Consider the following 22,504-nt stretch of genomic DNA (forward strand, 5'->3'; position numbering starts at 1 on the left):
TTCCGTCTCCAGTACCTGGCTTGTATGAGCTCAATAAACATTTGCCGAATAAATTAACTGTCAAATGAACTGATGAGCAATGGTCTCTTGAAAAGAAACACTCCAAGAGTATTAAAGTTCAAAATAGTTCTGGAGTTCCCCTCGTGGCACAGTGGTTAACGGATCCGACTAGGAACCATGAGATTGCAGGTTGGATCCCTGGCCTTGCTCAGTGGGTTAAGGATCTGGCCTTGCCATGAGCTATGGTGTAGGCCGGTGGCTACAGCTCCGATTCAACCCCTAGCCTGGGAACCTCCATATTCTGCGGGTGTAGCCCTAGAAAAGACAAAAAGACCAAAAAAAAAAAAAAAGTTCAAAATAGTCCTGACAATATCTCTCAAGTCTTAACATCATATCTTCCTCCAGGGAAGGAGGCAAAATTATACAGTAGGTGAGATACCCTTTACAGGAAAATCCCTTCAAGTTTAAAATAGATTCACAGACACAGACACAGACATACACATTTATTTCACTGTGAAACACAGTACACATACATAAAATAGGCAAGAGAAATATAGGTACAATTTAACAGGTCACTTAGGACTCAGGTCAAGAAACAGAACATTTCTAGGACCTCCTCACCCCTCTACACTCCCAACTCACCTCCTGCAACACCTGCTAGCCAGCATGCCTCCCATTTCTTCTCAAATAATCAAGGTCACTACTGTCCTAACAGTTATAGGAATATGTTTTATTTGATTTACCATCTATGTTCAAATCCCTAAGCTCTATAGTTTGAGTCCTTTAACTGCTGAGTTTCCTTGCTTCCTCAAGATGAGGTTATGTTTCATACTTTTCAAGAATACTTCATGTCTAGTGAGCAAAAAAAGAAATGCCTATATAGTGCTGGACTGATAATGAAAAAATTTGTCTTGTATCACATAGGTAAAATAAAGCCTTACTAACACTGGTCATTTTCATACAATTAAGAACAAAGGAATAAAAATAATCCATAGCAACATGTTTATTTAAGCCCTGGCTAAGCTTTCATGTACAAGCAAATATCTTAGGGGAAAAAGACCACAAGACAATATTTTCAAGTGTCCTACCATCCACATAAAAATTAAATTTGCAGAATTTACAAATTAATATTCCAAGCAGACAGATAAATTATACATCCTTTTGCAAAATCCAATCTACAGCATTTAAAAATTCATACAGTTACAACATGACATTCTCTCTTTACAATCTACCTATTTACATAGCTTTTCCCACTGCACATGATATAGTTCTCATCATAGCTACCAAGGTTTGCAAACACAGTATCTTTAAAATATATTTAGCAGCATATAAAAAATTAGGTAAAAAGGGAAAGAAATACTACTATTAAATAAAAATTAAATCAGAAGGTGATAATAGAAATAACTCCATAGGAAAATAGATCAAAATATATTTCTGTTAGGACATCAAAAATGTTTCCCATCACAGAATGTATGCACAGCACTAATAAAACAATTTAATAGAATTTTAGTCCTGAGCACAGAATATAGCACAGCTGCAAAACTTTGGTCAATACAAGTCAACGTCAACATCTAACACAATCTGTTTAACATTCTTTGTTAGTAGATTAAGGTCAATTCCATTTTATGAAGAATCACCACAATAATACTCTCATATCTTTTTGCATTACATTAACAGCTTTTAAATTTGGGAACTCTCTGTAGACTGATAGAAATACCACACAAATAGACGACAGTTTGACTTACAATCCCAATATACTTTAGATAACGTAAATCATCTGAACAAACTATATGAATGAGATAACAGTGGATTGCATTGTATTACAGGTGTATTTTCTGACTGTTACAAAAGCAGACATCTTGTATTTCAAATATTTTGAAGGTGTTTTTTATAGTACTAGACACAAAAATCCAGCCATGATAAAAGTGCGAATCAAGCAGTATATCAATTATAGGTTATATATGCACTGGTAGATACTAAAATTAAGCATATAAGATAGTACACAACTTTATTAGGATACCATTTATATTTAGCAGTTGGATTCAGATATATTTTCCAGTTAATCCCATTCACAACATTTGCTAAATAAATGCAGGACAATATTTTCCATAAAGAACATAGAGCACTGTCACAGTATTCAGTTTATGTCTATCTTCATTCATGTTTAATTACTGGCAATATCTTCCCCCAGATCTCCTGTGTCAGAGATCTGACCATCTTGCAAATTCCGAGTCTTCCAAATTCTCACAGTTCGATCACTACAAAATAATAAATTAAAAATGAACATGTGAAAAGAGGTGGAAAGATAAAGAAACAGTTCTCAGAATTACTTATGAAAACATTTTCTGAAAAGGTCTTTAAATAGATGTAAGTAAAAATATACACTGTCCCATAGGCATATCAAGCAGGGGCGCATAACAATGAAATTTAAAATAGCTCATATTTACAAGGGCTTATTACATGCCAGGCGTGTAATTACGTTCTCCTCACATACATTAATATACTTGATATACTTATACTTTTTACCTACCATAAGATATAGATAATGCTATTATCCCCCATTTACTGAAGAGCAAATTGAGGTCCAGAGAAGTTAATAATTTGCCCAAATCACAAAATAAGTGAAAGAGTCAAGATTTGAAACTAGGCAATATGGCTCAGGTCCCCATCTCTCAAACAGTATACTGATATGACATGGGCAGAGGTCTTTAGACACAAGAGCTCATAGTAAAGTCAAATAGTCAGGAAGAAAGGTGTTTAGGTAAAATCAGCATAAGCCCACAGAAAAAGCAGGAGGCTACTAAGAAGTGGACTAATACCCTACTTAAATAGAACATCGATGATTCAAAGCGTTTGTGAGAAATACTTATTTTTGTTCACCCAACATGTGGGTTCTAGGGACCAGTCATTAGACAATCACATTTCTTAACCATGTCCCTCATGGCTCTAAAAAGGGAGCGCTGCTTTTCTTCAATTTCCTAATAAACCCAAAGCCAAAAGAAAGAGTTGCTATAGAATTTAATAGTTAAAATGCATTTCAAAGATTAGGTAGTCCATTTCAAGGAAAAAGAAAGTTTAGTAACTTGTCCAATGTAACACAGAATAGGACAGAGCTGAGCCTAGAATCCAGGCTTTCTAGTTTTTAATCAATAATCTTCTCACCCATAAGAGAACTCTTTTTGTCTCTACATGAAATGACGGATGTTAACTAAACTTACTATAGTAGTCATTTCATTATATACGTAAGTCAAATCATTATGATGTACACCTTAAGCTTATACCGTGCTCTACGTCAATGACGTCTCAACAAACCTGAAGGACAGCGATAATCTCTCACCAACCCACACAGCACATGTACAACAAAAAGAGCAAGGAGACATGTTCATTCATCCACCCATTAATCCATTCCATTTATTCATTCCTCCATCCACTCAACAAATGTTTGCTGAGAACTTGCTGTGTACTAGGCATTATTCTAGGTGCTTGGGATATATTAAAAATAAACAAACATGTTCATTTGTGCTGGATATTAGATTCCAGTTATAAGTGATATTATATGGTATTTGTCTTCGGAAAATAGACTTGCGGCTGCCTGATGGGAGAGGGAGGGAGTAGGAGGGATCGGGAGCTTGGGGTTATCAGACACAACTTAGAATAGATTTACAAGGAGATCCTGCTGAGTAGCATTGAGAACTATGTCTAGATACGCATGTTGCAACAGAACAAAGGGTGGGGGAAAAATGTATACATATAAGGATAACTTGATCCCCTTGCTGTACAGTGGGAAAAAATAAATAAATAAATAAAAAATAAAAAACATAATCTTTCAACTTTGTAGATCATACATTCTAGCAAGAGGAGACATACAATAAACCATTACAAATAATTAAATTACAGATTATATAATACGTAATATATAAATAATAAATAATTACATTATAAAGTTTATTATCAAGTAATAAATGTTATAGAAAAATTAAAGAGCATAGCAAAGGGGTCTGGGAGTACTAGGTGATAGGGGAGATCACAATTTTAAATAAAATGGTATGGTTATTCTTATTGAGAAAGAAAGACATTAGAAGATCAGATGCCTTTCTCAGCAAGGCCTTTCTGACCACTTTATCGTGTAAACCACCCCCTCCCCATGACACTCCCTTCCCCGCCTTATTTTTCTGCAGAGCACTTCTCACTAATTATTTTATTTATTTATTTTCTTCTCCTTAGAATGAAGGCTATTGTAACTCTATTGCTCACTTTGTTATTCCCAAGTACAGTGCCTGATGCATAGGAGATTCATCATGAATGAGTAAATGAGTAAATAAATTAATCAATCCAGCCTTCCTAAAAAGAAGGAAGCAGATATTACTATGCACTTAAACTTAAAGGAGGTAGAAGAGGCATAAAGAGATTTTTTAAAAAGTGATTTGTCCAAAATGTGAAGAATGACAAATTTATTGTTGTTTTGGGGGAAAAAAAATCTTTAGAAATTAGTCACCTATGAGTGATTTTTTTTTTTTTTTAATTAAAGCCACCAGAGGCAGATATGGCAGCAGACTTCCCAATAGAAGCAGAAAGCTGATATAGGAGTAACACTATTATCATGTAACCTGGGGAGCCAAAACTCAGTGCCCACAGTGTACCTCAGAAAATATAAATAAGACATCATAAGCAGACATTAGAACAATGGTAATAAAAGGAGGATTCTATATGCTCTGCATTTCCAGATATTTATGACTTATAGTATTTATTAGAACTGAATACAAGTAACAAATGTAGAGAAAGATATAGGAAAAACTTACTCAGCTGCAGTAAAAATATGGGTGGAATTAACACATATGGCATTGATAGGACTATCATGACCTTTCATCTCTCCGACTGGCACAAAGTTATCCATGTTCCAGAGTTTCAAAATGCCCCCTCTGCAGCCACTGAGCAAAACTGGGTGGGCTGGCACCACTCCCAGGGCACAGATCCAATCCTTATGTGCATTTGGAACTTGCTGAGAGAAAAAAAAAAGGAAAAAATCAGCAGCCTAAAGGGAGCCTTCCAAACTGACATTTTTCATACCATAAGTAACAGAAGCTTTCACTGACAAAATTCGGTATTTGGAACACTGAACTGGCGTGGAAACTATGAATGTGGTTTTCTATGAAACCACTTATATGATTTAAAAAAATAAATCTGTAATTTGCTCCCCAATTTGCCTCACTAATTATCATCAGTGTTGTCCGTTTTTAAAGAACAAGAATGTTCAAAACCTGTAGAATCCAAAAGACCTAGATAGTATACAGAATTTTTCAAACATCACTTCTTCTTCAAAGGAGTAAATATCTCACCTTTCTCTAAATGCATCTCACATAACAAGTCTAAAAACTAAAACCTGGTATGCAGAATATAAGGATTGTCTCATAAAATCACTGCCTTAAATTTTGGAAGAGAACACAGAGACTTAAAGCTTTTTGTTGAAGGCTGGAGCCAACCTATACATGTCATAATAGTAAATAATGATTATAAGCTCAGACTGTATGACCTTCTTTTATGTATAAATATATTTACACACATAATATAAAAGTCACGTCTAAGAATGTATATATACAAAGGAAAAGCTTTTGAATGCAATATATGCACCTGTTGCCAGGTTTTTTTTTTCCTATTAAAATTCATGGTACTTGTTCATTTTGTTTTCAACTGGTTGTAAGCAGGAAAGTGGTAGCAACTGCAATACACACACATCCATACACATAAGGAAAATCCTGAAATTGAGAACAATTTCATCTGTTAACTAATTTCCTGCTCTGGAAAATAGGAAAAGCCACCAGTATTTAATTGTATTGTCAATATACTTCAACTCAACTGGAAATGAGAGTTTTCTACTCTTTGATGTATGAACACGTTCTTACAGATGAGGAGTCATTTAGACTGCTTTGACTCAGTGAAACTTGGTACTCTTTGGGATATGTATACATAAAACAAAAATAAAACATAATGAGAAATTGTGACAGCTCAAAGAGTAGTTTTATTTTAGTAAACACATGCACAGGGGCAATCCCAGATCTTCCAACTATTATCAGCCTCTATTCGCCTCTTATCTAGGAATTAAATTAAATGTTGACCATTTCCCTCTTCATAATTAGTAACTCTGGTGGGTGATGATGAAACACTCTTTAAGAGGAAGCCCTGATTGCTATCATCTGTAAACAATGCAAATATACACAGAGAATACCAGTGACTTGTATTACCTGTAGAAGGTCTTTTTGAGCTAAATCCCATTTCTTGATTCCATTGTCTCTGGACCCACTAAATAGGTTATCCCCTTGTATGGTTAGTGCTTCAATGCCGTCATAATGAGGGGGCTCAAAATTGTGGGTGGGACTCACGGTTCCAAGAGCCCCTTCAGTTACATCAAACATCTAAATAAAAGCAGAAAGAAAGCAGTCATCCTATTTAACCTATGAATAAATACCTACATGTGTCCATTCATAGAAACATATACACATGTATATTAACCAGACATGATTTGTCTTCTTATGCTATTTTACTAAGTTAACTAAAATAACCTCTATGAATGACTCAGGATGAACCTGAGCTGTATTTTCATACTACTTTTGCTTCCATGTCACATGTTTACATGTCTATAGGCTCCTAAGAAAGGCAACCATTTTTTCATGGATGAATATATAAATAATATGCTAAATAATAAAAATACTACATAGCAATCCAGTTGAAATTCAAGTAAATGCTACGATAGTTACTTAAGCACCACTAGGTAGCTCTGCAATCCTGATGGTCATCTCAAACTCTCCAAAGCTGCTATCCAAAATCTTCTACTCCCTGGGGGAAAAACTGTAATTGTAATGTATACATGTAAGGATAACCTGACCCCCTTGCTGTACAGTGGGAAAATAAAAACACACAAAAAAAAAAACACAAAAAAAAACCCAAAAAACAAAATCTTCCACTCCCCTCAGCTGCCCTCAACTCTCTCTCAGCTTGTTGACCTTGTGATTTTCTAAGAAGGCTAGGCTAGTATGATCAAAAATAAACTTTCTAGACCCTCTTTCCAGTTACAAAAGTTTCCATTTATCCCGAAACATTCTCTTTCCCATCTCTTCTCTTCTTTTCAGATGTAGAGTGTACTTACTTCTTTCCCAGGTTCACATTTTGATCGGATTTTTTTTATCTGATTCATCAATCAAAAATTTTTCAGTTTTTTATCTGATTCATCAATTGCCACCCCTTCACTCTTCACACTTTCTCTCTCCACTGAACCCATTTCCTAAGCATATAAACTCATATGCTCAAGTCTACCAAATACAAAATCCTCCTCCCTTAACCATTCTATTTTGAAGTCATTACTCTATTTTTCATCTCTTAAAGTTTCTTTAAAAAAGTATACTTGTACTTTTCCTACTTCTCTTTATTGCTGTATCCTCTTTTTACTCCTGTTGGTTCTTACAGGATTTCCCAAGGCTAAGTCATGTCAACCTCTCTGTTTTGGTTGTGTCAACTACCCTGTTTCCTTGAATATCTGTTTCTATTGGAATGGCTCCAAAACATACTTGTCTAGTCATAACTTGTCTTGAGCCCTGGACTTATCTTTCAAATAGCCTACTGGCCTATAGAAAGAGGTCCTCTATTAGCATCTCAAATATAACATCTCCAGAATCAAACTATGCATCTCTCCTCATCTTAATCTGCCACTTGCATAAAATCTGAAAACCATAATATGTTCAGCATAAAAGATGCTGATGACAAGACAATTATTAAGTCATTAGATGACTGAGCCAAAAAAAAAAAAATCTTTAAAATTCCTCCCTATCTATCTTTTATTAAAGTGAGGATATATATTTAAATAATACAGCAATGAAAACAGGAACTATGAGTAAAGAAAAGATCAGGAAGAAAAAGCAAAGGCTAGAAATGAGAAAAAAAGAAAACTGATTAAGAGAAAACGGTTCTAGGTGCAACTGAACACTTTAAATTGATCACTTAACAGAAGAATACAATTCAACAACTTTATTATACACACTCTGATGTAATGGTCCTTGGAGCCAGTGATGATTAGATCTTGTCCATTAGAAATCTGATCTACAGTAAGACACATTACAGGGCCTAGGTGTCCTGTTAACTTTCCTGTGGACTGAAACCTTTAAAAAAGAAAGAAAAATAATTTTGTTTGAAAGTATTTCTTAGCATGCAGGTGCTAAGCCTCAACAAAAATAATCAACATTCTTTGATAAAACTGTTCACTAATTTTCTTTTAATTTAACTTCACCTCTAGGCAGCTCTATTCAAATTAAGAGTCAAAAAATGGCCAACCTTGAGTTTCTGTCATGGCTCAGCAGAAACGAATCTGACTAGCATCCATGAGGACGCAGGTTCGATCCCTGGCCTTACTCAGTGGGTTAAGGATCTGGTCTTGCTGTCAGCTGTAGTGTAGGTCACAGACGCGGCTTGGATCCTGCATTGCTGTGGCTGTGTTGTAGGTTGGTGGCTACAGCTCTGATTTGACCCCTAGCCTGGGAACCTCCATATACCGTGGGTGCAGCCCTAAAAAGCCAAAAAAAAAGTGGCCAAACGAATCTATTCTGCAATGGACGTGTAATAAGTCCTAAATCTGTTATTCTGAAGAGACTAATGGTCACTCTAGCAATAAATGAAAAGGCATCAAAAGTCCTAAAATTTCTCAAAGGCTAATTTTAACTCCAACCTAAGTCTAGACACCTAATCTGTTAAATGTCTGAACATGTTATAGACATATGATTGATGTTATTAGGGCCAATTTGAAATTATGCCACCGATATAACTAGAAAATAACAATATGGAGAAAGATTATTTTATTACACACACACACATATTATTTTCACATATACACATACATGCATTTGTACACCCATCATATATACACATCATATACCCATCGTATATACATATATACATATATTTACATACATGTGTGTGTACATATGTGTGTCAGAAAATAGGTAGTCAGTTTCATCAGTTATTATAAAGGTATGAAAATGATCAGAATATATCTTACAACTAGAAAAATGTATGATGTCAATTGTCAGGGGATGACAATAAACATTTGTTTCATAGTCCTACCTCAAGTCAAGCTGCTGGAATACAGAGATGTATTTGGCTTCTAAAATATTACTGTTCCTTGAAACTCTTTTCTTAGTAATTTTGGTAAGATGAATCTGTTTATAATCATGTTGCTGAAATCAAGCAGGTTTCAAAGGCTCTAACTCTTCCGCAGAAAAGAAAGTATAAAGGTTTTCAAAAGCTGCTCTCTTTCCTGTCTCATGTCATGACTTTGGAGTATCTTCCTCCATGGTGCTTCAACACAAGTCAAGTTTAATATCCTCAAGCATAAACCCAGGAGTTCCCTTTGTGGCTCAGTGATAATGAACCTGACTAGTATCCATGAGGATGCAGGTTCGATCCCTGGCCTTGCTCAGTGGGTTAAGGACCCGGCGTTGCTGTGAGCTGTGGTGTAGGTCGCAGATATGCTCAGATGCAGCATTGCTGTTGCTGTGGTGTTGGCTAGCAGCTGGAGCTCCTATTTGACCCCTAGCCTGGGAACATCCATACGCCGTGGGTGCGGCCCTAAAAAGACAAAAAAAATAAAATAAAATAAACATAGTCCTCATCCCTTTCCTAATTTTCTTAAACAAGCACAGTTTCCAATATTCTTTTTATTTCTTAAAAAAACCCTCAGGATTGTATTTCTTCTTTTTCTGTCTCATTTATTTATTTATACATTATGTTTATTATACTTCCTGTATCATGCATTAAAAAGTTACAAGTTGTAACTAGCTATTTTCAAAATTTCTAAAATAATTTGCCCTTTGATTTGCCACTGACAAATCCCTTCTAGAAGGGATCATTACCTAACTACCTGCACTACCTGAATTACAAACTTTACATTACATCCTGCAATTGCCTGTTTAATGGCCCTTATCCTCCATTATAAGATGGGTCCTAAGAAGGTAGACATGACATTTGTCCTGCTCAGTCTTGATCCCCAGTACCTACCACAGTATAGTGCCTGTTGACTAAATATTTGTTAATAATAAATAAATAATAAATATTCCCTTGCTGCCAAAATTTTGAAAACTAGAAAAGCTAAAATAAACACTCAAATGAAGGATAAAAGCTCATGCTTCATAGTAAATAAAAATCAAATCAAAGACGTAATAACTTACATTTCAGTTTATCATTTTCCTCTTTTTACTCACTTCATTTTCTTAATATTTGTCAAATATATAAATACATATATAAATCCTATGAGGATTTATGCTCAAAGTAGTAAAGTTTATTAACTGAAAATTCTGAAATATAAGATGCATAATTCTTCCAAAGGTACTGATACAACTAGAATGAGAATCTCGGCCTCTTCCCGGTAAACAACACAACTTGTAGAAAAATATTAAGAAAGGTTATTTTCCTTCATATACTTTTTCCCAGAAATGGAAACCAAAAGAAAAGAAAATCATGAATTTGCAAATGAAGGCATTAAGCGGATAGAAGAGACTTTTAGGGGTGTTTTAGCAAACAGAAAAGCCTAGGATTTTATATTAACTTCTGAGCTTCTACAAATTAGATGTCATATCCACTAATGTTATTAATGTGTGAAAATTGTACTTGCCATATACAGGAAGTACAATTTCTTTAAAATTCTACCTTTTAAGATCCCACATTCTAACAGCATTTCCAGAAGCTGCATAAAGGAAGGTGCCAGTAGGGTTTAGTGCAATTTGATTGATCTGGTTTTCCCCAGAAGGAATAGCAACTGTCCGGCTGGTACTTGTAGAACAAGCATCTCCAAGAGTAACTTGACCTGAAGATCTTAACAGAGGGAAAACAAAGCAAAATAAGTCACATTTCTGGATAAGAGTTAAGCTTAATTTCTTAGGAAACTGGCTATAGGAAACAATAAGATCTGTGCTCTTTGGTCACTCTATGCACTGTACCTAACCCAGCACCTCATGGGCACATAGTCGGCATTTATAAATAAACATGTTGACAGATAAATGAATAAACGAATGAAGAAGACAAGATGACATGGCTTAAAACTCCTAATCTGAGAGTCTAGTATAACACTAGGAATTCTGGGCCCTGAGTTAGGGATGACTTTTCAGAAAAGATTAGATAATATAGATTTAAAAAAACTTGATAAATGACACAGTGCCACAAAGGTAGTTTATTTTCCTGAAGCTTCCAGAAGTTCCCTGAGGAACAAGCCTACCAATATTCCTTACATATGTAAAATTTGTCCTTTTGAGTTAAAGACACTAAAAACTTTTAAAATTATTTCCAGTTTTTTGTTTACTTTAACCCAACCATACGTGGATTATTTAGGATATGCTAAAGACTTAAACATGACTTAACATATTCCTGTTTCCTCACCTAAATTCTAAATGGCAAGTCTATTTTAAAATTTTGAAACATTTTCTCAGCGAACTTCTAAAGTATTACAATCAATCTTTTCAAATATGATTTTAGTGAGTCAACTGGATTGGTAAATTTCTAACATAAGATACAGTGTTCTTTTCCTAAAATTTCCCTTGAGAGACTTCTATTCAATATGGTAAATAATGAGCAAATTCTCAAAATACAAAACAGCACTTAAATGTTAATAATCCCACTCTACAAATTAGTAAAACTAACTATTAACTGCTCTCTTCTCTTATATAATGAACAGAGTTAATTTTAATTTTAATTATGTAAAACAGTTCATTAGCCTTATGGCAAAAAGAATCATTATTTGCTCTATATTTAAAAAATATATATGATAACAGACACAGAAAACAAACTCATCCTCAAACTGTTCAACATAACTTATAGTTATGAAAGACGGGCTAACACCAGAGCAGTGTAAATTCTAAAAAAAAGATCACAATGGTGATTTCAGCCATTTTCCAAGGACTGGTATTCATATGAAGCAAGTAATGTAAATCATTTAACTACATCGAGTAATGAATGCTATGAAAACTTAATTCCTGAGTTATTTAGGAGGAAGGAAATAGGAAATGTGTACTCAGTCACAGATCAAATATGACTTCATCTTTCCTATTTAATATTGAGCTCATATTTTCTTTTTTTTTTTTTTAGATATTTATTTATTTTTGTCTTTTTGCTATTTCTTGGGCCGCGCCCGCGGCATATGGAGGTCCCCAGGCTAGGGGTCAAATGGGAGCTGTAGCCACCGGCCTAAGCCAGAGCCACAGCAACGCGGGATCCGAGCCGTGTCTGTGACCTACACCACAGCTCACGGCAACGCCGGATCCTTAACCCACCGAGCAAGGGCAGGGACTGAACCCGCAACCTCATGGTTCCTAGTCGGATTCGTTAACCACTGCGCCACGACGGGAACTCCATATTTTCTTTTCTTAATATTTTTTAACCATATTTTATCTGGGTTCTTACTGTAAAAACTTTAATATTCTTGGTAAGTGGACAGGGATGAATGAATAAAAATGCATTCATAGGCCTACCTTTCTCTATATTTTGTAAGCAAGAACTATTTGACCCTTATGCTGTTTAAGTTACTTACGTTAGTGTTCGAATGCACTTTGCTGAATCTCTGATATCCCACACCTTAATATAAGATGTTGACACAGTGAAGACCAAACTTGTATAATTACAGTATTTTACAGATACGACATTGTTGGGATGACCCCCTAGTGACATTATCTCCTGCCCGGTCACCAGATTCCATACTTTACAAGTACGATCTAAAAACAAATTTAAAAAGAAGAAATACTGTCAACATGAACTAAATGAGATTCTCTTAACAATAACAAGTTCTCTTTTATGAGGAAAAAATGAGCAAGTAATTATTCCATTAACTTGCAGCAGGCATCCTAACTCCATCTTTGATATTTTGTAGCAGGTTCAAAGGCAAAGTAGGTATGAAGGATTGGATGAAAGCCAGGGATGTCTGATGTATACATTATGTGGTGGTAAAAAAAAAAAATTATACAAAATTTTGAAATAGACATATTAAAAGAGTATTGCTTCAAATTGCCCCTGAATTTAAAATGGCAATCCCAAATCGGCCTCTTTAAAACATTCTGCTTTGATCACTCTTTTACCCCCTCACAACATTCCAAGCTCAGAAATAGATACACCTTTCTTTTCAGGGGTCACTGAATGATAGATTCCAAGCTCAGAAATAGATACACCTTTCTTTTCAGGGGTCACTGAATGATAGATTTTACTTTTGATCCAAAAACATAATCAGGAAATTATTCTATTTTGTTTTTCTGACGATATATATCTACTTATCCTGAAGAAATAAAGTTAATGTGAGTCATTAGAAAATTACATTTTTACAGAGCAAATTTAATAAACTGAGGAATTACTTGCCATTATTTATAATTCATAAGTTTTAGCTAGATTCTTATAGTTCCCTTATAGACAGTGGGTAATAAATGTTTGCCAATTAAACTGAAACTGAGTCTTATAACATTCCTAAAAAAACTTTAACTAGCATCCCAAATTCCTATACGTGCCTTCTTTTCTTTTTTTTAATTTTTTATTATTTTATATGTGTTTCCTTTTCATCTTTTTAGCCTCACTATCCACCACTTCTCTTGTACATACTCTACTTTGCAACCCAACTGGATTTAGTTTCCAGACCCTCTTCTACCTCAATGTCTCTGCTTATGTTGTTCTCTAATCTTGGTTGCCAATCCTTACCAGTCAATATCCAAGCAATTCTGTAAGGTTCATCCTAAATGCCTCCTTATCAAAGCCTTTCCTATTTTTCACAATTTAGCACAATCTCTCCCTTTTCTGAAACTCCCAAACTCTTTATCTATAACTCTTCAAATAATTTCCAGTTGATTTCTAGTTGCCTGCAATTGTACCAGAAAGGTTAAGAGTGAAGGTTTGAAGGGGAGTAGACCTAGGTTTCCAATCCTGTTCTTACTAGCTAAGGGTATGTGGGAAAATTAGTTAATTTCTTGAATCTTCAGTTTCTTCATCTGTAAAATGAGAACACAACATGTATTTCACTGGGGTTGTTCTGAGAATTGAATGTGATATAATTTGCATAGCCCCTACTATAATCTCTGACATACAGTGAGTGCTGAAGAAATGGTGGTTGCTACCCATCTTACTCTCTTTACCACACTGTACACTACAGTTGCCTTTTGTAGAAATCTATATAGCCTGCATAACTAAGTGCAGGGCTTTGTATGTATTAGGTGCTCAATTATCGAAAGGAGATATATTCCCTCACCATGCTAGTCACACAACATCAACAGAGGTTTTACTTTCTTTCCAACTCTGCAATGATTTTATATTTTATATAACTCAAGAGTTGAACCCAGATTATCTTTCAGATTCTTATGAGCCTTAAGCAGTTTGACAAATTTTTTCAAAACCTACTAAAATGTAATCATTAAAAAAAATCTGTTAAATATCCACATGACACAACTAGTAGCACCTTTTGATCCCGTGAAGAGAAGATCATCAGTAGAATCCACACAGAGCACAGCTTTTGTATGCCCTTCAGCTATGTGAACACACTGAAGTGGAGAAGCTCTGATTCCTTTTGAAGGTGGAAATGGGTTGATTATGCCCCTGAGGTGGTGGAAAAAGAAACAAGATTACTTCAGTAGCTATATCATGAATATACTTTTAACTTTTCCCCCTGACTTTAAGAAGTCTTTCTAAGTAACTAATTAATAAGATCCAGATTGCTCCCTTGTCTATGTTTTAAGCAAAAGAACAAAGTATGAAATAGTAATAGCAGTGATGGAGTACATCAGCTAATCAGGCATCAGCTAGGAGCTGCATTCTACAAAGAGCAAAGCCAACGATACACCGAATTTTCTTATTAACAATTTCATCTCTTCAAAATTTAATGAAGTAATACTAGGAGCCATTCAAGTACAGTGAATTCTGACAAATAAGAACGCATAAATGATGGATAACTGGAAGATGTGACTCTGTGTTAAAAAAAAGACATTCTAGAGATGGTATAACATACATAATCTAAAACACAACGAAAGCAATTTCAAACAAATTTGAAGAAGTACAAGAATGACTGCATAAACAGAAATTCTGAATTCAGGGAGAATGACTCAGAAATAACAAAAAGTTAAAAAACTTAAAATCTCATAGAAGATTTTTTTAGAGTAAGATTTTAAAAGAACAGTAATGCTCTTTAAGGAGCTTTCTCAAAAGTTTAATATTTCTGGAATTTCTGCTCTGTGCCTCTAAACTATGAACTATGGAAATAAACCTTTATCAAAACATGGTCCTTATCCTAAAGGAGTCTGAGACAAGATCTGAACTGAAATAACTGTATCAGGAAAACTAAAGATGAGAGTGAATTAAGACATGATAAATATATAAGTAAGACGTATCTTTACTCATATCAGGAAGAAAAATTATGTCGAAATGTATCCATTATATAAGACAAATGGGATCATATTAGGAAAGATACAGAGATAAAACAAAGCTGTCTGTTTCTATCTTCTTAATGAATAAGAACAATCTTCAAAATGCAAGGTACAGAAATAATTAAGAAAAAATGTAAACTCAAGATAAATTAGAACTGACAGTGAAGCCTTATTCAATGAGTTCAAGTATTTCTGTTACTATATCATTATATTACAGGGTTTTGAATGCATATATCATTACAGAAGCAAAATCATTGTTGGTACCCTAAGAAGATCAATAAAGGGGACAAAATATGTAGACTTGATTTTCCAGAAAGGAGGAAAAAAGTAGATTTCAGAAATTACAGATGGGCAAAACTTCTTGGTGAGTCTCACAAAGGAAAATACTAAACAAATACTTATAAACCTATAAATGCTCATCAATAAGAGATAATGTGAGGAGTTCCCCTTGTGGCTCCCCAGTAACGAAACCGACTAACATCCATGAAGATGCAGGTTAGGTATCAGTCGTGACTCAGATCCTGCATGGCTATGGCTGTGGTGTAGGCCGGCAGTTGAAGCTAGGATTCAACCCCTAGCCTGGGAACTTCCATATGCCATGGATGCATCCCTAAAAACCAAAAAAAAAAAAAAAAAAGAGAGAGAGAGAGAGAGAGATCATGAGTATACTAATCTCACGGGGGAAGTTCTTAATAGAATTAATAGGCAGAAAATTAGAGGAATGTCATATTCACAATATATGTTGACTCCAATAAGGTCCATACAAAAAGCTTTTCAAGTGATATCCTTGCAGTCATAGTGTGCATAAGTATGAAATTCCTGAAGTAAGATAGTTCCATCGGGGGCTAAAGAGTCACACCTAAAAAGTCAATGTTTCTGTCAGTCTGGAAAGAGGTCTTCAGTATCTACCCCAGAATAAAGTCAGATATGGCATGTGAGACTTTCCTGTTCCCTTCGGGGCGCAGCAGAAATGAATCTGACTAGGAACCATGAGGTTGCGGGTTTGATCCCTGGCCTTGCTCAGTGGGTTAAGGATCCGGATTTGCTGTGAGTTGTACTGTAGGTCACAGAGGCGGCTCGGATCCCGAGTTGCTGTGGCTGTGGCGTAGGCCGGTGGCTACAGCTCCAATTAGACCCCTAGCCTAGGAACCTCCACATGCTGCAGAGGTGGCCCTAAAAAAAGACAAAAAAAAAAAAAAAAAAAAAAAAAAGATATGGCATGTGAATTAAATGAATATATTAAAGAGCTGTATTGCCTAGAAAAATTACAGACAAAATCCAGTTATTTTAAGTATGTGCTTAACACTAAGATATTCACCGAATAAAATTTAAATATAAAATTTAAGGTGAAGATACAGAGTTTCCTTCATGGCTCAGTGGTTAATAAACCTGACTAGGATCCATGAGGATGCAGGTTTGATCCCTGGCCTCGCTCAGTGGGTTAAGGATCCAGCGTTGCTGTGAGCTGTGGTGTAGGTCGAAGACACAGCTCGGATCTGGCATTGCCGTGGCTGTGGTGTAGGCCAGCAGCTACAGCTCTAATTCAGCCCCTAGCCTGGGAACTTCCATATGCCATGGGTGTGGCCCTAGAAGGAAAAAAAAAAATTAAGATGAAGATAGAAAAGAAGGCTCCAAGTAGGAAAAGGGCTTAACTAGATTTTAAAAGCTAAAGAGAGATGTTTATTGAACACAACACCAATAGATCAACAACTTATGATTCCTCTATTAACACTTTTAATGACTCATATAATAGAAGTAAATATTTCAGGAGAAAGAAAGCAAAAAAGCTACTACATTCTGCCAAGACCACATCCAGAATAAGGTTGAGTTCTAGTTCTACATATTAAGAAGACTCTGTAGACTATATCATATTAGGAACAGATGAATCTGAAAATATTGAGCTGATAAGAGGACCTTCATTGGAAAGCATACTAAAGCACAGTTGAATGGCTGAATATTTAAAGAGCTGACACAAACGCACAAAAAGACATACTGGATTAATTCTAGCATAGCTCAAGAGGGCCGATGAAAGACCAGTGCATAGAAATTTAAAGGAGATAAATTTAGGCTCAGGATTAAAAAAAAAAAATGTTTATTTTTAGGGTTTCGTTATAATGATTTCAAAAAGTGAAGAGAGTTCCTCATTAGTAGAAATAATACTAGGACCTGTTATCACATGGATGTATAATTACAAAATCCAAAGTATTATTTGCAACCCTAGCATCAATATGAGATTCTTGAAATTAATGCTCAGTAACATATTGGTAATCTAAGAATTTAACCAATTAAAACTAAAATGGAAGCAAAACCTCCTCAAAAGTCTGAATCTGCCATTTTCAAATCCTATTTTTATAGCTATGAACTGAAGCCAGAGTATAACTATTGCCTTGAATGTTGAAAAATTATGATCTAATGCACAGTCAACTATTACTTCTAAAATGGACACTATATAATGTATGTATATTCTAACAAGATGATTATAAAGAAAAAAAATTCATGTTAACAATATTAGGGCTGTTTTGATCTGCATTTAATAACAAAAATCATCCTAAGAAAAAAAGCTAAATGATTCCCTTGGTTATATAATACTATGCCTCTAAAAATTTTTCTTCCTTCAGATTACTATCTTTATCCTTAAGAATTTATGTTCCCTTGGTGATATAACATCCAACACAATTCTGTCATGTCAAAGATTGTAATATTACAAAAGGAAATATTTGTCTCCAGTGACTTATGTATGGCACAGCCATAGAGATCAGGATATCTCTGTCATTTTTATGTGTTTTATTTATTCAGACTTCTGAAGAAAAATAAGTTCAACATTAAAAATAGCATTGTATTCATTAGATACTGAAGAATATTCTCAAATATTCAGAATATTAGGGTTTATAAAGATTATCTAATGCTGAAGGTAACAGGAAAAAAAATACAGAAAGTGGAAACATAAATCCATGCTATTTCTTTTTCTATTAAAATAATTTATTCACATCCTGAAATATATAAATCAACTTTAAGATAGTTTAAATTAAGGTTAAATATTGCAAATTTATACAACAGATCTGATGTGAAGGAAAAAAAATACTTATTTTTGTTTCATGCAAAACCAGTCAAGTCTTATAATACTGTGAATGAGACTATAATTTCCTCTCCCTTCCCCTGCCTACCTTCTGGAGGATCTACTGATGATCAGGAAAATGGCCACAAAACATGGGAAAGAAGTGCAAAGAGAGAGGAGACAAAATGATTAGTGGGAAGAGGAAATGATAGAGAGGAAAAAAAGAGAAATCAAGGGTCCAAAATATCCATAACATGAAAAAATGCAACATTGTTATTTTAAAAACGGCATCTACCAGTTTAAAATATTTATTATTTAAAAAATTTTTACTTTCTATTCCTTTCTATGTATTAGGTACCAGAGTATCCTTTTTTCCCTAGCATACCTTTTTTTTTTCGTCACAAAGCCTGCCATAAATTTTTATTTAAAATCTATAAACCAACATGAACAAAATACCTATTCACCTCCTACACTTTGAAGGGGAAACAGTCATTAAAGAGCAAACCTTGAAATTAATTTTCATAGAACTCATTTATTTTAAAGAAAATGATTATATTACAGACAGAAAACAAATAGTACAACTTTTTGTACTATTATACAAAAAAGTCCTTTGTCTGAAAGGTATGATCACAAAAATATATTAAAATTAATGTTTAAAAATATTAGTGCATTTATATGGGTTACAAGTTATGAATGTAACAAAATGAGACTTGCTTAAAGTTTCTAGGAAGGCATTTTAGAACCTCAATAGAATGCCAGAATGTAGGAAAGAGAGAAAGTACCTGTGTACCTCCGACAGAGAGGAATCACTTTCATCAGACCTACAGTGAAAGAGTTAGAATTATGAGGAAAAAGAATTCAGATGTCAATAGGTAAAGGCACTGAGACTGAACTGATTCAGGAGTATGAATAATAGAAATACAGCGCACATTCCTTCAATAGTGCCCTACTTTTCTATTTGCACTGGATAGCAGGAAATTCATGTACAGCTAAATTAGAGAAAATATTTTGTTCTTATGCTTTCTACCAAGATTTTGGGGGGAAAACTTTCTATTACTGATCCACAGAACCTATCTAACCTCACTTTCTAAAATGAGGCCCTGAAGAGGAACAATAACGAGTAAGTGAAATACATCACTTCAAGGCTCTATTTAATTTGACTGCTACTAGAAAACTTCTGCCGTTTCAAAACCATTAATGGGAATTCCCAACGTGGCACCATGGCAAAGAATCCGACTAGGAACCATGAGGTTGCAGGTTCAATCCCTAGCCTCGCTCAGTGGGTTAAGGATCCGGCGTTGCTGTGAGCTGTGGTGTAGGCTGCAGATGTGGCTAAGATCTGGTGTTGCTGTGGCTGTGGGGTAGGCCAGCGGCTACACTCCAATTTGACCCCTATCCTGGGAACATCCATATGCCACGGGTGCGGCCCTAAAGAGACAAAAGACAAAAAAAAACCCAAAAAAAAACCATTAATGAATTTTATTCTTCTTGATAATTACTTTAAACTCTCATGTGGCATAAATAAAAACAAATGTTTGCATAGAAAGCAATCACTCAAAATTTAATAGCCCTTGATTATAACGCATCTCAAAAACATGGAGTTCTTCTGACTAGGCAATCACTTAGTAATAGTTGGGAGGCTTTAGTGGGATTTTAAAAATAGGTGAGGCACTCAAGTCAGCCTTACCCTGAAACCTCCAGGACTGAGAATACGTCTGGTTATTATGAAAATCTATTTAGCTTGTATTATTATACAAGAGGCTTGGGAAGAATGAGGAGAGTGAGTGCTGGCAAGTTATGTAATCAGAAATAATGCATGGGTCTACTTCTAGCTGGTGAAATATGCTAGTCTCAACAAGGAGCCCAAAGAAAGAGATTCAAAAGTAGATGAGGTTTTTTGGAAGCATAGTCCTCTAGGTTTTAGTTTATTGAGATGACAATAAAGTCAAATGACTAGTGGTTCATAAACTATTTCAGTCAAAAATATGGAACAATTATTAGATTAAGATTATCAAAAGACTGACAGAAAACTTTATGACTGTGAAAGCAAGGTAGACAAAATTTAGTCATGTTTCATATAACTAGTGAAAATGGACTTTTTGAAGACATTCCTACTGTTCTTTTACTTCTTATTCAAGTAAATGAGAGATAATGATTTAGCAATGTTCAAGAGTCTTTTCTTTATATATATATATATACATATATATATATATATATATATTTTTTTTTTTTTTTTGTCTTTTTGCCTTTTCTAGGGCCGCTTCCCGCGGCATATGGAGGTTCCCAGGCTAGGGGTCTAATCAGAGCTGTAGCCACCAGCTTATGTCAGAGCCACAGCAACTTGGGATCCAAGCTACATCTGCAACCTACACCACAGCTCACAGCAACGCCAGATCCTTAACCCACTGAGCGAGGCTAGGGATCGAACCTACAACCTCATGGTTCCTAGTCGGATTCATTAACCACTGCACCACGACAGGAACTCCCTTTTCTTAATATATTTTTAAAAAAACAATTAAAAATTATTTACCTATCTAGATCATTTAAAGGACATGTCATCTACTGATTAAACCATACTGAAATCTAATCAGGAATTTTATCCATAAATTCAGTAAGTTAAAGATTCTTTCAAAATGATGGTGTGTCTCTCTTGGAGCCATTTAGCATGATCGACACATGCCAGACAGATCTTAAACAGCATCCTATAAATTTCAAAAATTGTTGATATATACAGGGAGATTAAATAATTGATGTGGGAGACTAGATATCAAGTACATACCTCCACAATGTTATTTAAAATCAAAGCAGACAAGTCAGAGTTAATAAATACCTTATGGCAACACTATTAGTATGAATTCTTGCTAGAGAGATTCTGGTTCAATGTGGAAATAGTTTTTCACTTCAAATTTAATGAAAATTATATTTTCCATACCCCTCCTACCTTTCTTCCCCAACAATCCACCCTGAGTTCTATTCCCTCCACCTATAAAAGTATTCTTTATTATACGAACACAATTACTTAAGCTTTGTGGTGGATTGGTAGCACAACCGAATGATAACAACATATTCCATACATGACAATGGTCTCTGGAAGTTGCTCTATCCACCAAAGGTAAAATAATTTGTCTCTTTTCAAGGCAGGCTATCTGGGTTAGAGGTTATATAGGCTCCATGAAGCTGAAGAATCCCAAGAAGTTTAAACTTCAAGTGATCTCAAAGATATTTCAATTCGAATTTACTTATAAAAGGAAAGGCAAGACAAGTGCTGAGGTATAGCAATGCAAATCTATAGCAGGGAATAATGTTCAGCAGGAAAATAAATTTCTCTAATAGTGTCTAGGTGGTTCATTTCCCTTTGGAAAACACATGAAATACAGCAAGAGTTCACAAGTCAGACTCTATCTCCCACACAGAGAAAAGGCTAAATGTTTTCTTCAGACTGTATTGAAAGGTTCAGAATAGGATAATCAATAGTTGGGGATCTTTTACATACAACTTACTTATCCTGCTGAACTGATGTGTTTCCCTGAGAAACAGTAAGACGATTAAAAACATTCAGTTCATTACGGGGCCGGCTTGGTGGGGAAGAAGGAGGTGAAAGACTAGCCTCTGAGGTTCCAGAATCTGAGCTACAAGAAAAAAATAATATTAAATAGGTGGCTTTAATTGACTATGCTTTGTTAGAAATATTAAAAGAAACATGCATTTTTAAAAAAGCTTTTCATTAGAGAATTTCTTCCTTTTTTCCTCTGAACAAATTAATTAAAAATTTTTTTCCCACTGGATTTTGTTACATTGGCCACAAGATGGCACTACAGAAAAGGTTCTGTCTGCTAAAATCTAAAGTCAGTAAAGCAAGCCAAATTTAAAATTACACAATTTTACAGTTGAGACCAAGTTCCTCACTTTACAGATGAATAAACAGGTCCTGAGAGGTTAAGAGATTTGTCTTTACAATTGATTCATTCATTTTTAAATTGCTTATTTGCTCCATCCCCATGTCCTGATTATTCATCTTGAGACATTCAAT

The 22,504-nt window shown here is 34.9% G+C and overlaps 1 protein-coding gene across 11 annotated transcripts in view; it reads right to left on the bottom strand.

The window, feature by feature from the left end:
* Positions 1-488: 488 nt before the first annotated feature.
* KIF21A (kinesin family member 21A) overlaps positions 489-22,504 on the bottom strand; it is a 141,163-nt gene continuing 119,147 nt past the window's right edge. For 4 of the 11 annotated variants that reach the window (XM_013997931.3, XM_013997929.3, XM_013997928.3 and 1 more), the window contains 10 exons: positions 21,975-22,103; positions 19,257-19,295; positions 18,584-18,598; positions 14,459-14,595; positions 12,560-12,740; positions 10,687-10,851; positions 8,030-8,147; positions 6,240-6,410; positions 4,800-4,999; positions 489-2,258 (listed from right to left, as the gene is read on the bottom strand). In XM_013997931.3, the coding sequence (XP_013853385.2) occupies positions 2,165-2,258; positions 4,800-4,999; positions 6,240-6,410; positions 8,030-8,147; positions 10,687-10,851; positions 12,560-12,740; positions 14,459-14,595; positions 18,584-18,598; positions 19,257-19,295; positions 21,975-22,103 (1,249 nt within the window). In that variant the 3' untranslated portion in view covers positions 489-2,164. The remainder of the gene's footprint in view (positions 2,259-4,799; positions 5,000-6,239; positions 6,411-8,029; positions 8,148-10,686; positions 10,852-12,559; positions 12,741-14,458; positions 14,596-18,583; positions 18,599-19,256; positions 19,296-21,974; positions 22,104-22,504) is intronic. The other 7 variants (XM_013997932.3, XM_013997935.3, XM_021092527.2 and 4 more) reach the window with 3 other exon arrangements.

The sequence above is a fragment of the Sus scrofa genome, chromosome 5, assembly GCF_054392235.1.
Source record: "Sus scrofa isolate SSC_HxYL_T2T_F1_AM1 chromosome 5, Sscrofa_HxYL_maternal_Yorkshire_Landrace_v2.0, whole genome shotgun sequence".
Taxonomy (NCBI): domain Eukaryota; kingdom Metazoa; phylum Chordata; class Mammalia; order Artiodactyla; family Suidae; genus Sus; species Sus scrofa.